The sequence below is a fragment of the Phyllopteryx taeniolatus genome, chromosome 5 (genome assembly GCF_024500385.1).
Source record: "Phyllopteryx taeniolatus isolate TA_2022b chromosome 5, UOR_Ptae_1.2, whole genome shotgun sequence".
NCBI classification, from domain to species: Eukaryota; Metazoa; Chordata; class Actinopteri; order Syngnathiformes; family Syngnathidae; genus Phyllopteryx; species Phyllopteryx taeniolatus.
In genome coordinates, this window is record NC_084506.1 from 29,366,718 (window position 1) to 29,384,818 (window position 18,101).

Genomic DNA, 18,101 nt, shown 5'->3' on the forward strand with positions numbered 1-18,101 from the left:
TGATTTAGGGACAGTCAGTTTATTGAACAGCAAATCGCGACAGGAAACACTAAATCTTTTTTTTTTTTTTTTTTTTTTTTTTACTATTGCATCGTAAACAATGCATAGGACATGTGTCAATCACTGCACACAAAGAGAAACACCCTCGATGTCATAGAGGTATTGTGTGGGTGACATTGGTGGGAGGGTTGGGGATTGTTGTTGTTTTAAAGTGCTGTGTATTTCACAATTCCTCTTGGAGGAAGTGAACAGAGGTCTTGAGGAGGGGTCAGACCCCAAAAAGGTTCAGAAGATCCCTGGTCACATTGTTTATACATTATGGTGATGCTGACAAGTTTATTTTTGTTACTAGTGTGTGCCGCTTCTTCTTATTGCATATCAGTAAGCTGGTTTTGTGTTGTGTACATCTAAGTTTTAGGTGAAAGTGTAAAGCAATAAATCTGGAGATAAATTATTGGCTAAAGAATACATCTGATAATATCTTAAGTTACATTCTTATATCTGATTCATTTAGAATATGTAGGCAATATATATTTTGTGGATAACTGCTGTTAGTGCACACCATCACAAGGGTCTCTTTATGTTGACTCAACCCCGAAATAAAAAAAATAAAGAAAACTCCTCTATCATTTCAAATGAACTTAAATACAGTTCACATCTGCACACACTTTGGGATCGTCAGGGATCAACGTGTGATTTCGCGTCCCACTCAAAAGTCCTCGTACATTTGGTGTAGTACAACTCCTCTGCAAGGGGAGCGAGAGATGGCACACAAGTGTGACAGACAAACACAAGCAAAGAGAACCACTACACATCAGCTACAACACTACAGTACACTTGTCCGGACACGCACGCACTCACGTAACCAAATTCACAAGGTCAGCAATAATTCATGGCGTAAGTAAAGCTTCATGACTTACACAACATTGTCAAAGCTAAAATAATATAAAACAGGTGAAAGGTTAAAAACAAATTATCGCCACTCAAACAAAACAGGCATAATCACAAGAACAGCAAATGTGAGATGAAAACGGTATTTGGAATGTTGAGAGAAGCGTAATAGTCATTTACGGAAATGAGCTTAGACAAGCTATTTTTCCTTGTGGCTAAGCTGTTACAGTCATTAGGGCCGGAGGTGCCAGGTGACCTTATGGCTTGTGCTTTAAGACTGCTGACAATTGCCTGCGTGTGATTCAGTCGCTATCGTAGCATCTCCATCATAGCGCGGCCACCTAATGGAGCGAGCACCGTTCTAAAACTGACTGATGTTACATTTACAGTCTCGAGTCAGCGGGTCTCCGTTGGCCTCGTCCAGGGAACACTTCATTTCAGTAGGGCCAAAGTCTATTGGCATGGAGCTTATTATAGTCCTATCGCCATTATATGACGCTACATTTGGTCGGAATAGACAACAGTGAGACTCGTGAGACCTACGGAAAGCCGCTAAGCATTTATTCCATATCCTTGATATCCTGCGTAAGGTCCATGTACTTTAATATGCTCTTTGTCCTCACTACTAAGACAATTCAGCACAGTAGTGTTCCTAGTAGTTGTATTTTTTTTCCCACTACTGGCGTCTATGACTGTATGACATTTCTGAACATTAGTAGGAAAACTTTTGGTATACTAGTGGGACAACTGCAGTGGATATAAAAAGTTTACACACCCCTGTTCAAGTGCCAGGTTTTTCTGATATTAAAAAAATGAGACCAAGATATATCATTTCAATAATTTTCCCACAATTAACCTATAACCTATAATACTTGGATCTTTTTGAGAGGGGAAGGAAAAATAAACTGAAATAATTTGGTTGCACAAGTGTGCACACCTTCTTAACCTGGGGATGTGGCTGTGTTCAGAATTAACCAACCGCAGTCAGGATCACGTTAAATGGAAGTCAGCACCCACCGGCCACCATTTAAAGTGCTTGTGATGAACCCCAAATAAAGTTCAGGTGTTCTAGTAGGTTTTTCCGTGAACATTTTTGACATACTAGTAACGTGTAGTTGTTGTAGTTGTTCTACTAGTGTGCAGAAATGTCATATAGTCCTGGAAACGTCGCTAGTCTTAATAGTGAGGACAAAGAGTGTAGTAGTACATGGACAATTTAGTGCACTTGCAGGATATCGAATAAATGCTTAAACGGCTTGCCATATGTTTGACATTTCTGCACAATAGTAGGACAACTTTGGCTTACTACAAAGACATACATTATTAGTGAGGCAAAACTGTGCACTAGTTAACATCTACGCAGGACTAGCATGAAGTGCTAGATGTTAACTAGTATAATTCTGTTATTAGTAGCAAGGACAAAGAGTGCACTAGTAGTACATGTATACTAGTAGGATATCAAATAAATGCTTAAATGGGTCGCCATTGCTTACAAGTAGTAAAATGCATTTGTCATTCTAGTATGCCCAACTCGTCCTACAAGTACAGGGATATCAAATAAATTCTTAAACAAGGATAGAATATGGGCGTCTTTATGGATTTTTTTTCCCCTTGATATCGAATAAATGCTCAAACAGCTTTCCATAGTTTACCATTACAGTTTAATTGTGTACAAGTAAGCCAAAAGTACCACGAGTACTGGAAAAACATGACTAGCAAGACAGTCATTCTACTAGTGCGCCTAGATATCTACTAGTGCTCTAAATTGTCTTACTCGTGAGGACAAAGAACATACTACAACATTGGACTTTTAGATGAATGTCAAGGTTATGAATAAATAAAAACAATTAAAACAGTTTTCCATAAATACCTGCAGACTTAAAACATACTGGCACCTCCAAGCACGTGTTCCTGATTGCATACCTCTTGGCAAATTATGCGTGTTGCATTCCTTCATCATAACACAAATTTACCACACTATGGATAAGGGGGGTGGGAGAGGTAGGTGTGCAAATAAGCCATAATGTACAAAACAAACAATATATCTTAAAAGCATAGACTTAATACCATCTGCATATGTACAATAGAGTCAAGGTGGACACATCAACAACACAAAAACATACAGTGCCATACCACCCATCAAAAGAAACATTGATATATAGTTCTTATCCCCACCGATGAGTAATATTCAAAAGTTGCATCTGATATCTACCGTACAACAATACAGCAAAATGGGCGCTCGAGTGGAATGTGATTGGATTAAAAAGACATCAAAGTCACCTTGATCTCCGGTTCGATAAACCAATGGCAGGGTTTGCGTTGAGATACAACAGGGGCAGCTACAGCAAACAAGCACATCCACAAGTATGTTTGGTCAACAAAACAAACATTGGTTTGATATTGGATTTCATGATAAAGGTTTGTCATTTGCTCTTTAGGCCCTGCCAGTGAATTCAAGTTCAGATAAGTTTGATACATCAACATCCACTGAACTATTCTGTAAACAATGATTTAAAAATGCCTTCCACAGTAAGTGACTGTACTGTTTACAATAAAATGTGCAATATATTCTCATGATATCAGTGTTACTGAGACCCCTCTTTGATTTCAACTACTGCTTTTACACTGCTCTGTGGCGCAAAGTTTCTTAAAGCAACGTGATTCTGTGATTGTGTGTGCGTGCGGTTCTGACAGCATTCCTAACTCTGTCCCCTGTCTACACGACACAGAAGGATCTTTGAAACAAGGTGAACAGTAGAGTTACTGTGGACGCATCGTATGGAATCTGATCTACTCAAAAAAATAAACTGTGTTAATGAAACTCATCATATGGTTTAAGGGTTGTGGCTTCTCAGGTGTGCTGGTATCACATCAACACTTTCCCTGAACTACACTGTTCCAAAAAATGATAAAGGGAACACATTCTCATCCCAATGTAACTTTAGGTCAGTCATGAGGGATATCAACCTGTGAGAAATGGCGATTGTGAATCAGTTTCCACGGCTGTTGTGCAAATGGGACATTTGCCCAGTTTCGCATGTTTCCAGTGCCCTCACCCCCAGTAGAAGCATGAGGTGTTATCTGCAGCCCACACAAGTTGCTTGGGCAGTGCCGATCGTCCAGGATGACACATCCAAAATCGCCATGGCCAGAAGGTATGCTGTGTAACCAGTATAGTCGAAAGTGTGGACGAGATACCAGGAGACAGATAAATACACCTGAACACCTCTTCTCAATATAGCACTGCCAGAACGCAAGACACTCATCTGCATGTTTCCAGCGCATACATGCACGTGGAGGCCATACACATTACCGAGACAGAACTTGGATAAGCCTTTGATGTGTTTCAACTTTGATGTATGATTTGAGTTTCATAACGCTAACATTATTTTGTTGTCAAAGAATGACACGATGTCATCCAAATACATATTTTCCACCGGAACATTTAATTCATCCAGTATTCCCTTTATATTTTTCAGTGTACATTGAGACACAAGCATAGAGAAATATCCTGAATAGCTTTGTTATTAAAAATCTTGATATGTGTGCTTATGATTAAGGTAGTTGCACTATTCTATTTTTAATGCATCACTAGTCTATTTGATTGGGAGAGGAGCGTTGTTTTAAATAATCAGGTAAAGAGTAGCTTGAAAAACTGCAGCGACCAAGGGCAGTAAGTCTACCTTGAAATTTCAACAATCATAATATAAAACAACATATGTAGTAATTAAAAATTCACCCTCCTTGAGAAAGCCAAACTGATGCTTGTGGCTTCATATCAAGATTGATTAGCGCCAACACAGGCAGCTAGGCAGCAAACGGAGGCTCCGTCCTGCATGATTCAGACATTCGAGACAAATTTGAAACAAAATGTAGTACATGATCATTAAAAATACAAACATAAAGGTCTGCAAGAATGAGATGACTTCTCACGCAGGCGGCGGTGTGATGCGATCGGGGCAGGAAAGGGCGAAAAAGATGTGCTTCCTACTTGTCCTTTTTAGGCAAGAAGCTGAGGAGATACTCGCCCACGCCTAGGAAGTAGACCACCTGGGCGATGCCAAAGAGAGGCGCGATCACCAAGGCTCGACAGTAGGCCCCCTTCAGGAAGGCGGATGGGCCCTCATTATGTAAGATTTTCCTAGAAAGCCCATAACGACAAACTATTACACAAACTGGTGCGCAACGATTGTGTTGTGCAGACACAGACATGACATAAGCGGCGGCAGTGAAGACACAATGAGGTCACCTGATGCAGTCGGTCACTCCGCTGTACGTGTCCTCTGTGCTCCCCCGGTTCAAAGACTGAAGTCTTGTCTTTATCACTGCAGCGCACACGGTTTGGATGAGAATATCAGGTCAGCTCACGTTGCGTCAATAAAGCTCTCAGGCTCGCCACTCACCGTCGACCGGGTTGACTGCGACGGCAGCCGTGCTCCCCGCTAAGCAGCCCGATATGAAGGATACGTAGAACGGAGCGGGTCCTTCTGTGCCTCGCTTTCCAATGTCATTCAGGTTAGCAAAAAGAGGGAAGTAGATGATGGAGAATGGAACATCCCTAGGAAACAGAAGACAATGTGAAATACATTGCATTACTAAAAGTACCACTGCTGTGACAGCTTTGTTTTACCTGAGCAATGTGGCGCCAAGGCCCTTGTACAATCCGGCAATTCCCTTTTCCCTCAGTAATTGTCTGGTGAGCTGCATTGCAGTTGGTGACTTGGGTTCCACGGTGCCTGCTGGCACTGACTCTGGCATCAGCTTCCTCTGAGCCGCTAAGCACCACAGGAAACATTTATGAGAAAATAATTGTAATGATAGAAACAAATCTGGTTAGGATTATTTATGGGTTAATTCATCCATCCATCCATCCATTTTCTGAGCCGCTTCTCCTCACTAGGGTCGCGGGCGTGCTGGAGCCTATCCCAGCTATCATCGGGCAGGAGGCGGGGTACACCCCGAACTGGTTGCTAGCCAATCGCAGGGCACATACAAACAAACAACCATTCGCACTCACATTCACACCTACGGGCAATTTAGAGTTGACAATTAACCTAGCGTGCATGTTTTTGGGACGTGGGAGGAAACCGGAGTGCCCGGAGAAAACCCACCCAGGCACGGGGAGAACTTGCAAACTCCACACAGGCGGGGCCGGGTATAGAACCCCGGTCCTCAGAACTGTGAGGCAGACGCTCTAACCAGTCGCCCACCGTGTGGGCTAATTCAGTACAGATTAAAGGGAAAAATCACGTTTTAGTCTCTTGTAAGACCCAGATGGAAATGTGAGAGATATGTTCTCCCTTTTAAAAGTGGATAGAGAACTATTTGAGAGAGTGCAATGTCTAGTTACCTGAAAATTGCCTGGCTTTTCTGCGTATCCGTATACCAAACGCCTAGCCTAACTTAACCTTCAGGCTTTAGTTCATTGTCGTGACGTGTTTGATCGGGTTGTGGTATACAAGATCATAAATGGCATACTTGATACGAACTTCACTTTGTTCTTTGAATATGTAATGTCGGATCAGACGAGGGATCATAACTTAAAGCTTCAGGTTAAATGGTCAGGAAGTATTGTTTCAAAAAAGTAGTGCCATTTTGGAAAATTCTTAGGTGTGATATTCTTAACTCTCCCCCGCTGATAATTTTTTGAAGCCACGTGGCTCATTTGTCCTTTGATTATTGCATGGGCTTGGGGGTAAGTAAGACTGGACAACGGCCAATCTCAGTGCCCAGTGGTCAGTCTGTGATGATGTACAGTGTTATTTTTGTTTAAATGTTGGCCATGTTTTACGCTGGCTGGCTACACAATAAAATACTAAATACAATATCAGGTACCCACTTACCGTAGAGGGAAAGGAACAATAACTGGTAACTTAAATTTAAGGCATATTGAAGCCACAAATTTTATGAGTGAACCCTAGAATTTCACTCATTATATCACTATGAAGACATTACAGTATTTAAATATCCATCCCGTTTCTATAGAGCTTGTCCTCATGAATGTTGTGAGTTAGCTGAAGGCTGACTTGGCAAGAGGCAGAGTATACCCTGGACTGGTCGACAGCCAATTGTAGGGCACACACAGACAAACATGCATTTACACTCAAAGTCCCACCTAAGGACAATTTACAGTCTTCAATTAACCTAACATGCAAAATCTGAGCCAATTCAAACCCTCAACCGAAGAACTGTGAGGCAGACATGCTAACCATTTGTCCATTATGCTGCGTACAGTGGCGTGAAAAAGTATTACAAGAGCGTGGCTTCGTAGTAAAAGAGTGCGGGTACTAGAATGACCTGCTTGCAGTCCAGACCTGTCTCCCATTGAAAATGTGTGGCGCATTATGAAGCGTAAAATATGACAACGGAGAACCCAGACTGTTGAAAAGCTGAAGCTGTACATCAAGCAAGAATGGAAAATAATTCCACCTACAAAGCTTCAACAATTAGTGTCCTCAGTTCCAAAACGTTTATTGAATGTTGTTAAAAGAAAAGGTGATGTAACACAGTGGTAAACATGACCCTGTCCCAGCTTTTTTTGCAACGTGTTGCAGCCATAAAATTAAGCTATAAGTTAATGATTATTTGCTTAAAACAATAAAGTTTGAACATTAGGCGGCACGGTGATCGACTGGTTAGAGCGTCTGCCTCACAGTTCTGAGGACCGGGGCTCAATCCCCGGCCCCGCCTGTGTGGAGTTTTCATGTTCTCCCCGTACCTGCGTGGGTTTTCTCCGGGCACTCCGGTTTTCTCCCACATCCCAAAAACATGCAGGGTAGGTTAATTGACGACTCTAAATTGCCCGTAGGTGTGAATGTGAGTGTGAATGGTTGTTTGTTTCTATGTGCCCTGCGATTGGCTGGCAACCAGTTCAGGGTGCATCCCACCTCCTGCCCGATGACAGCTGGGATAGGCTTCAGCACGTCCGCGACCCTAGTGAGGAGAAGCGGCTCAGAGAATGGATGGATGAATAGAAGTTGAGCCTCCTAACGTGATTTTACATCGTATAAGCTATCACCCCTTCAGTATGTGTGATTCCTTTTGGCGCATCCATTCGATATGCCCACAGCGCCTGAGAGCTGAGAGATGACCCTTATTATTCAAGTTTTGAAGGCTGATTTTATATACTTAGACTTCCATCCATCCATCCATTTTCTGAGCCGCTTCTCCTTACTAGGGTCGCGGGCGTGCTGGAGCCTATCCCAGCTATCATCGGGCAGGAGGCGGGGGAAACCCTAAACTTTGGGTTTTTTGGGATGTGGGAGGAAACCGGAGTGCCCGGAGAAAACCCACGCAGGCACGGGGAGAACACGCAAACTCCACACAGGCGGGGCAGGGGATTGAACCCCGGACCTCAAAACTGTGAGGCTGACGCTCTAACCAGTCGTCCAACGTGCCGCTATACTTAGACGGTTTTTTTTAATTCATTCAAATTTGGCAGGATTGTTAACATTTCTCTGTGGTGTGTTGAATTTACATGACTTTTTTTTGGGCCTGTTTAGTGCCACTTTAAGGTCAGTGTTCATTACACAACAATAAGGAAGAGACTGGGCAAAAATGGCATCCATGGCAGAGTTCCAAGGCGAAAACCACTGCTGACCAAAAAAAAAAACCCACAAAGGCTTGTCTTACTTTTGCAAAAAAAAAAAAAAAAAAGACATTTGGGAGGATATTTTACGGACTGACAAGATGAAAGTTGATCTTTTTGGAAGGTGTGTGTCTCGTTACATCTGGCGTAAATGTAGCACAGCATTTCAGAAAAACAACATCATAGAAACAGTCATGGTGGTGGTAGTGTGATGGTCTTGGGCTGCTTTTCTCCTTCAGCACCTGGACAACTTGCTGTGATTGATGGGAACATTAATTCTGTTCGGTACCAGAAAATCAGTTTGTGACCTCAAGCTGAAGCACACTTGGTTTCTGCAGCGGGATAACGATGCAGAACGCACCAGCAAGTCAACTTCTGAATGGCTTAAAAAAACATTTTTGAATGTTTTGGAGTGTCTTAGTCAAAGTCCAGACTTGAATCCAATTAAAATGCAGTGGCATGACCTTAACTCAAACAATTCAGCAAGGAAGAGTGGGTCAAAATATATCCACAGAGATGTGAAAGACTCATTGCCAGTTCTAGAAAACGCTTGACATCAGTTGCTGCTGCTGAGGATGCCCCAACCAGTTAATAGGTTTAGGGGGTCATTACTTTTTCACACAAACCCCGGTAACTTTGGATTTTATTTTTCTTAAATAAATCACTATTTAAAAACAGCATTTTTAGTTCACTTTGGTTATATTTGTCTGATATTTACATTTGTTTGATGATCTTAAACATTAATGTAGGGAAACTATGCAGAAATGTAAGAATTTGAGAAGGGGGTCAATACTTTTACACAGCACTGTATTTAGTAAGCTGCATTATGGTGCCGTATTTAGTACTGCATATCATTACATCATTACTATATGCAGCACGGTGGATAGAATGTCTGCCTCACTGTTCTTATGTTTAAGGTTCAAAGCACAGCCTTCCTGTGTGAAGTTCCATGTTCTAAGCGTGCTTGCATGGGTTTTCTGCAGGTACTCCAGCTTCCTCTCAGATTCATGTTAGGTTAGTTGAAGATTCTAAATTGTCCATTAGTGTGAAAGTCAATGTCAACGGTTTCTTTGTCGATGTGCCTTGTGACTGGCTAACGACCAGTCCAGGCTGTATCCAGCTTCTCGCCTAAGGTCAGCTGGGATAGGCTCCAGCTAACCCGTAACCATAACCATTAATAGAAAACTACAAAAACATGTATAACACCACAGAAAGTTAGTAAAGTTAAAAAAAAAAAAAGGTCTTCTACAGTTCCAAAATAATTTTCTTGGCTTAACATTTTTCAGTAGCCTCCACAAAACAAGGACAGCTGTAATTGTTGCAATCTCCTCAAAAGACCACATGGGGACACTATTTCTCCAATTTATGTACTTACACGAGGTCATCATAACAGTTTAATTTCCTTACCAATACGTCCAGCATCTTGGAGCTGAATTTTCAACATCTCCATAGGAGTGGTGACAATAACCTACAACGGTACAAAGATTACATGTTAAAAGTTTTTTTTAAGAAAATGTGATTTCATTCATTGCTATGAACCTCACTGTAAAGTATGTCCAACGAGCTTTTAGCTACTGGAAATATCAGCCCTTGTTTTCCTTTGTCATCCAAACAGGAGTAACCAGCTAACTGGATTAAGGGTGAGATGGTCATGTTTAGAGCTATGATCTTAATCCAAGGTTGGCAACGTTTAATCTAATCATGTTCTTTGGGCGTGAAGCCTTTGCCCTTATTGGCAAAGGGCATTGGCCTTTGAGTCACACAGTACACGTAGCCGAGCAAAGTGTACCTCACATTATAATATATTATTATATTATAATAACACAATTAGACTTTCTGTCATGTGTGTGTGTGTGTGTTCCGGGTTTTGTCTTCCCCCCTGTTTCACACACACCTGCTCCTGTGAGCATCTTCACCACCTGTGCCTCGTTCACCCTAATTACCCCTTGTATATAACCTCGTGTCTCATTTCCTCTCGTTGCCAGTTCGTTGTACCTTGTTGTCGCGTTCCAGCATTCCTTGTTTCCACGTCATAGACTCACAGTAAGGCTTGACCCTGTTCCGATTATCGACCTTGCCTCTTTGCCTCATGTTTTTGGATACTGTTGCCTCTTTTGGATTGCCTGCCTGTGTACCGACCTATGCCCGTCTATTAAACCTCTCTTTTTGGAAACTGTCCATCTGTTTTGGAGTTGTGCATTTTTGGGTCCTATCCGCTGTTCCGTTCATGACACTTTCAGAGACAAAGAATAAACTTCAAACTGATTTACATGTAGTGTTGACTAGTGTGAGATGTGATGTTCTACAAACACTGGCATTGCTTAATGCGGCAGCAGTTCCAGATGGAGAACAGCAGGATGCAATTCAAGCATCACCTCAATTACTCACCTGGCAAGTGCCTGCACCGCACCCAGCCAGCATCTCTTTGAGCAAGGTGAGCTTTCTGGAGAGACAATGAGCAAATAAATACACAAAAAGTGAACTCGGATGCAAGGCATGCAGTCCAGCACAGTGGCGTGCAAAGGGGAAGTGTATGATCCCTGACCGGGGGGGAGGGGGGGGCTATCGATGCACACCGGATGTTGATTCCTCATGAAACCAATCGTGGGGCGATCGATGCCTGCTGTTGATGCGTGCTAAAGACGATCATCTACAGGACAGGGCTTTAGGCCGCTGAAGCCGATCTGCGACGGGGGGGGGGGGGGTTTGGATGACCCCCTCTGGGTGGATGCCCGTAGCCACCGCCCTGTTACACCCCACCTCCCTTGCATGCCACTGAGCGTGAGAGTCAAGATGTATTTCTGTAGTTGATGAAAACACACTTTCCACCACCTGTGACTCTTCGTCGGCCATTTCAACAGGCCAGACACAAGGGAGGATAAATAATTGACAAGCTGCTGGGTAAGACAAGTCAATCATTCATCAGTCTGAATGTATATCACTACAAAGATGGAAACACAGCTTTATCTCATGAGGGGCAGTGAATTGTAAAAACCTAGGACACCTATGGAATAGAATAGAATATAGAATTATAGACAAGATTTCTGGTGTTTTGCATATCAGTAACTCTTTACATGTAAACCGTTGCCATGCAATGTTTGGCACCACAGTAATGATGAAAGAAGAGCAGAGGACTAACTGGCGCTTCCGTTACATGTTAGTAAATGCGATAATCACTGTGTGAATGAGAAGCAGTCTGGAAGTGTGTTAATCCCTCACCCATCCTTGGAGAGGTGATGCCTGAAGAAGTCATTGGCAGCCAATTTGATGGCTTTCTCTGGCGTGACCAGTGTTAGGTTCACCGCCGCACCTGGGGAGAAAAAAGTGGCAAAGCATATATTATTGAAGAGGAAGAAAGAAGGAGCGGAAGTAATGGGGGGCTGATGTTTTTTCCAAATTCAGTGGAACCTCTAAATTCTTTTCACCACAGGTGCATATGATAAAAATAATTATATTGAAGTATTTTTGTAAAAACTAATCAGTATACTGTATCTACTGTATCGGTACAAGTTGCAAGTACAAGTTGTTGTAAAAGCTCATGTGGTACAACATGGCACTTTTGACTGGCCGTTACCTCTGTGACGTTGCGAAGCCGTCCACCTGCAATTCAAAATTTCTTATCGCAGCATCACTAATGGCTGACGATCTGGCCACTCATGAAAACTAGTTGCAGAACCCTGCACACTGTACAACAGTTCACGTTCGGCCGTGTCGCTCGGTGTGCAGAGGGCCTTTAGTTTTTTTTTTAAACCTAATTGCTTCACCTAAAATCCTTTTGATTGTTAATGTCATATTTATTAAAATGGTGAATTTTGGATTTTCCCTAGCTGTAAGCTCTAATCATTAAAATTATTATGTGTTATGAATCTATATAATACAGGTGTTTTACTTTGAATTGAACTCGTGAAATAAATTACGTTTTCCACAATATCCTAATATTTTGAGATGCACATATATAGCATTCTTCTACCTTCAAGGTACTCAAAGCGCTGTCTCCTCATTCACCTACAGATGACGCAGGATCAGGAGCAAGTGGGGGTTCAGTATCTTGCTCTAGGACACTTCCACACGGTCACGGGAGGACTGAGGATTGAACGTGCAACCTTTGGTTGGGAGACGACCACTCAACCACCTGAGCCATTGTTCTAAAGTTGCACAAAATGTCAGCATATTGCGAAACCTAAGTGTATTTCATGAAACATAAGTTTTATTGTTCTGAGGTTTTAATATAATTCCAAGTAGATTTATGTTTACACTTGTGTGACAGTTAAGGATGTTAAAATGTGACTTCAAACATTTGCCTGTAAGGTTAAGTTTTATGATGGCAGTCTGACCCTGAAACAGACTACTGTAGTTCAGTTTTCATTATTTTGTATGGGGAAGTGACTAGTACGTCTTCCTCACAGGCGAGAGGTCCTGGATTCGAATTTTGCTTTCAGGCCCTGCTCTGTAGAGTTTTACAAAGTATCCCTGTATTTGTGCAGGTTTTCTCCAGGTACTCTGGCTTACTCCCACATTCTAAAAACATGCATAGTTCATTAAATACTCTAAATTGCGGGTGGACAAGCTTTTGTGCTCAAAGGCCACATTACATTTTTTAAAACAGAGAGATGAGCTAGGTCATTTGTAGATGAGGTAAAAAAACAAAAACATTTTAAAGTTAAAATGTCTGTAAAATAGTTTCTTTTAATAATAATGTGTTCTCATGTTTTAATTTGACTAGAATCAATTCAATTATAATAAATTAACTAACTATTTAATCAAATAAATTATTAATATATACATCATGTACAATAGTTTATTTTACTCATTTTTGTGCAATTATTTATAATAAATAAATTCAATTATTTCATGCAATAAATGAATTTACAAAATGTATTTTAATTCATCAGTTTTAGGAACAAAACGGAATACATTAATTCAACAAATATTAAAGAGCTCTGATGTAAATGCTCAATGGGCAGTACGTCGACAGCGGGCCACAGTTTTCCCACCCTGCTCTATAATTTCGGAAGTGTAAATGGTTATTTGTTTACATGTGCCCTGCAATTGGCTGGCTACCATTTAAAATTTACATAGCCACTCCCATCACACTCCAGTTGTACAGCCAGGTCCACTACCCTTGTCCTGCTCGTTTCCTGTCCTGTCCTGTACTGTCCTTTATTGTCCTGTTTTTTCCTCAGAAGTAGAACTACTGCCCTATACAATACTTGAATACGTGACATTGTATGATGCATATAATAAATTATTTTGTTTATCTTTCTTACATTTAGTGTCCTGCCTTTGGTCGTCTTTACTTTCTGCATCATTTTGTTATTTTTTCACTGTAATTTCCTTTTCTTTCTGTCACTCCCCTTTAAAACCTTGTTCTGTCCAACTGAAATTTTCAATACATTTCCATCATAATACAAAGAACCACAGTGGCAGTCCATCCATCCATTTTCTGAGCCACTTCTCCTCAGTGGGGTCACGGGCGTACTGGACCCTATCCCAGCCATCATCGGGCAGGAGGCGGGGTACACCCTGAACTGGTTGCCAGCCAATCGCAGGGCACATACAAACAAACAACCATTCGCACTCACATTCACACCTACGGGCAATTTAGAGTCTTCAATTAACCTACCATGCATGTTTTTGGGATGTGGGAGGAAATCGGAGTACCCGGAGAAAACCCACGCAGGCACGGGGAGAACATGCAAACTCCACACAGGCGGGGCCGGGGATTGAACCCCGGTCCTAAGAAACTGTGAGGCAGACACTCTAACCAGTCGTCCACCGTGCTCACAGTGGCAGTATATATATATATATATATATTTAAAAAAAGAACTCTCCTGTTGCGCAGTAAAACTGTTCCAGCATAAAAGGGATACAGATTCTCCATTTTGCTTGACCTAACAGCTGAACAGGATAGGTAGACTTTTGTCTCAAGTGTTCTCTGTCAATTGGCTGTCTGTTGTCGTACGAGAGCGGTTCCAACTACCGGAGACAAATTCCTTGTGTGTTTTCTGTACATACTTGGCAAATAAAGATGATTCTGATTCTGAGAAAAAAAATAAAATATTTTTTTTTTTTTAAAAAGGCTGGCTACCATTCAGAGGTGTACCCTGCCTCTTGTCCAAAGTCAGCTGGGATATTCCCACCCGTAACCTTAATAAGGACAAGCGCTATAGAAAATGAATGGATGGGATAAGTGAGACTAAATAGGAACTAATTGGAGGTTGACCAGCATTCTGGGATAGATTGCGTTTGACATCAGAGGTTTGACTGTAATTGTCTGCACTGCAGTTGTCAATGCATTTGATGTCCTTTGACTCTTCTTGCTTTCCTAATCCTCATCTCATTTTTCCTCAACTTCCAAACTTACCTCTGTACATCCCAAAATATCCTTCTGACCGGATGGTCTTGATAAGGCAGTCTGACCTGAAATTAAAAACAACAACGGACGAGGAATGTTACACAAAAATGCTGACGTCAGGTCTTATGTGTTAAGATACGACATACATGCTGGTGTAAAGGCGAGATCCATTTTGCTGGTTTTGCAAGCGAGTCTTGGCCAAGTCGATGGGAAACACGCAGGTGACTCCAATTAGACCAGCAACACCCCCATTGATCAATTTGGCAGGCAAACTAAAAGAGACAAAATAATGTATGTGCAAGATAAAAACAAGGCCAATGTGCTGCTGTAACTGTATTTATCGCACAACCTTACCTGATCTGCTTGTTAGCCATTTATATGAAGCCCTGGCTCTTCGCTTTTGTGTCAAAGTGTCTGTTAACTGTGGATGGTGGGGGAAGTAGTGTTATATATTTGGTTGTTTGTTACAGAACGGTCTTGCAGTTCAGGGGGGTTATATATTCTGAAGGATGATTTTTAGTCTGCTTTGTCTTCTTGCACTTGTTGCTGTAGTTCAAGTTAGGGGCTATCTGAAACGATATGTCGAGAGATATTTCAGTAAAATAAAGTTGCATTTAAAAGGTTTGAAAATATTTATGCTGATTAAAAAAAATACATACATACTGTATATAGATTGAGTGCATTACTGCCCCAATGTGTACTCCAACCACAATAAAACACAATAAACAGGGTGTTCCAAAAAAAATTACACAATTTGCTGATCTAATAATATAGCCAATTCTAGCTCAAATTATCTAAAATTTGAATGCAATGTATGAAAACTAAGTTTAATGTTAGTTTAATAGTTAATTTTTTTCTTTTTTCAGGAGGAAGATTGACATTCACGAGCAAGGAAAGGTTGCTTTGGGTGTAAGAATATGCTCAAACCCAGTCAAACACAACAATTGTATTTGCCTAGGGCATATAGTTACTCAGACATTCATATTTCAAATCATTTTTGGGGAATAATCTCTTTTGTTATCTTCATAAAGGAAAATCTTCAGATATCTTATTAATGGATGCATTAACATTAAAAGCTTTATCCAACAAATCAACCTGATTTGATTTGGCTGCAAATAATAACACATATATATATATATATATATATATATATATATATATATATCATTTTTTCAGTGGTGGAAGATGGATGCTGACTGTGCCACCTTGCCTTCACACGAACCCGTCACTGTGTCACTCAAACTGACTACACAGTTCAGATTCCAATCCAGATGACTATTAGGCTCATAGTATTAATCAAAATATAAACTGTCAAAATATATTAATTTAGCAGAAACAAGCACAAAATAACTTAATTAGACACTTATGATGCCATATTAAAGATAAACGTGTTGCTATGGTGTGGCTTGTTAATTGTATCAACTCCAGTACATTCTGTTCCACAAGACCTTAATATTTTATGCACACACTATAGTCATACAGAGGAAGCAATGTTGCCAACACATTAAATATGTCAAGATGCTCCCTATTTTTGACACTGTGCTTCATTGTGTGAAGATGCTTCCTCTTCCCACTTTCAATCTCTCCACCCCCCTGTATCCACCAATCAAGGGCCGCCTCTGCAGGAGACCAAAGCCGGCCTCCCCCTAGTAATGCGCCTCAGTCACGAGTCACGACTCTCAGCTTTTCCGAATCACTGCTGACTGGTGGGTTTCTTTGTGTACCCCCCACATTAGCAAATATCATTAGCCCATCACACTCTCCTTGGACAGATTGCACAGCGAGGAAGAATATTTCCATTGCAGATAACATGCGGGCAGCTGTGGTCTGGTGTGTTTAGCTTGGATGGCTTGAACCTCCCCCCCCCCCAAACCATCCCGCCCCAACTCCCACCCCTAACCACCCACCTTCTCCAGAGGTGGAAAAAAAGACTGTGTGTACTGTGTATGTGGAGTAGGGGGGTCAGATGAGGTCAGGAAGCTGCCTCCCTGGAAACTTCTGACAAGATCTTTTTATTCAGTAACTCACGTTTTTTTAACATTGGAAATATTTGAAAAGAAAAAGCAACATACTTGTATTGTGTTTGTGGTGAATACCAGCCTCACATTGGAAATACAAACACGTGAAAAATGTCATCAGTGTTTTCCTATGACCTTCACATTTGTTCTGTTGTGGTGTATTTGAAAAAGAACATCACGTTTTTTCCTAGAATGTGGGCCTCATATTTTTTAAGCTAACCGTGTGATATTTTGGTTTGTCTATTAATGAGCAACTCATCTGGCACAACATTAAGTAGCTACACTTACACAATCGAATGGCCTCCAATGCAAGTTCTGTTTTTACAAAAATAATCAGAATCAGCCATATTGGCCAAGTATGCTACAAGACACACAAGGAATTTGGCTCCGGTAGTTGGAGCCACTCTAGTAGAACAGCCAACAACCACTATGACAAGATATACATTTAGGACATAAAATATAAATAATTCTCACTTTTTAATGGTTATTGTTTATTATTGTCTAACTATATTTAAAAAAATAAAAAAAAACTTTCTGGTCGCTTAGACAACAATGAAGCATTTTGTGGACTTAACGATTAAGTAAACATTTTAAGCATAATTAAGGCCTTTGTTTTCATAAAAGAAAAATCAAATGTAAGACTTTCATATAGGGCTTCATCTCTACATCTGTATTTAAGGAAACCGAAATGATAGATACACCTTGCTGTGTGACGTGCTGATACATTAATGACAACTACAACTACGATGAGTTATAATATTGTTAAATAAATATCTGTGTGTTGGATCTTTGTTCTTCAAATGAAATTTACATAGCATGACTGCACTCATCACCACGTTATTCCTAATTTAGAGAGGTCTACATAAACTGTACTACATATGTCTGAGTAGAGTATAATTGGGTTGTACACAATTGCATGAGTCACCCAAAAATCGGGCATTGTCCATCTTTTTAGCCATGCCCACAGCTTAACTTGTCCACTGTCGTCCATCATCACACCGCGCTGGCGCATCAGTACATTATTTATTTGACCTACAGTCTTTTTGTGCTGTCAGGACAATCGGAGCCAGTGTGAACGAGACAAGTGGCCTCATTGTGCAACGTGTGCACAGTGCCATCATTCGCCGACCAAATCCCAGATGAATTCTTTTTGGGATGCAAACTGAGGCGAGAATTACTTCCCACCAGACACCACATAACTGCATCCTTCTACATGTACCTGTACAGTCACCAACCACTACATTGGTAC

The 18,101-nt window shown here is 41.1% G+C and overlaps 1 protein-coding gene across 2 annotated transcripts in view; it reads right to left on the bottom strand.

The window, feature by feature from the left end:
• The window catches only part of slc25a22a (solute carrier family 25 member 22a), a 25,386-nt gene continuing 7,285 nt past the window's right edge, over nt 1-18,101 (bottom strand). Inside the window, exons 2-11 of one of the 2 annotated variants that reach the window (XM_061774623.1) lie at nt 15,189-15,403; nt 14,981-15,106; nt 14,844-14,899; nt 11,699-11,789; nt 10,868-10,922; nt 9,887-9,947; nt 5,522-5,666; nt 5,295-5,449; nt 5,141-5,216; nt 1-5,032 (exon numbers count right to left, since the gene is read on the bottom strand). In XM_061774623.1, coding sequence (XP_061630607.1) covers nt 4,879-5,032; nt 5,141-5,216; nt 5,295-5,449; nt 5,522-5,666; nt 9,887-9,947; nt 10,868-10,922; nt 11,699-11,789; nt 14,844-14,899; nt 14,981-15,106; nt 15,189-15,208 — 939 coding nt within the window. In that variant the 5' untranslated portion in view covers nt 15,209-15,403 and the 3' untranslated portion in view covers nt 1-4,878. Of the gene's footprint in view, nt 5,033-5,140; nt 5,217-5,294; nt 5,450-5,521; nt 5,667-9,886; nt 9,948-10,867; nt 10,923-11,698; nt 11,790-12,449; nt 12,563-14,843; nt 14,900-14,980; nt 15,107-15,188; nt 15,404-18,101 lie in introns of those variants that run through there. The other variant, XM_061774624.1, reaches the window with a different exon arrangement.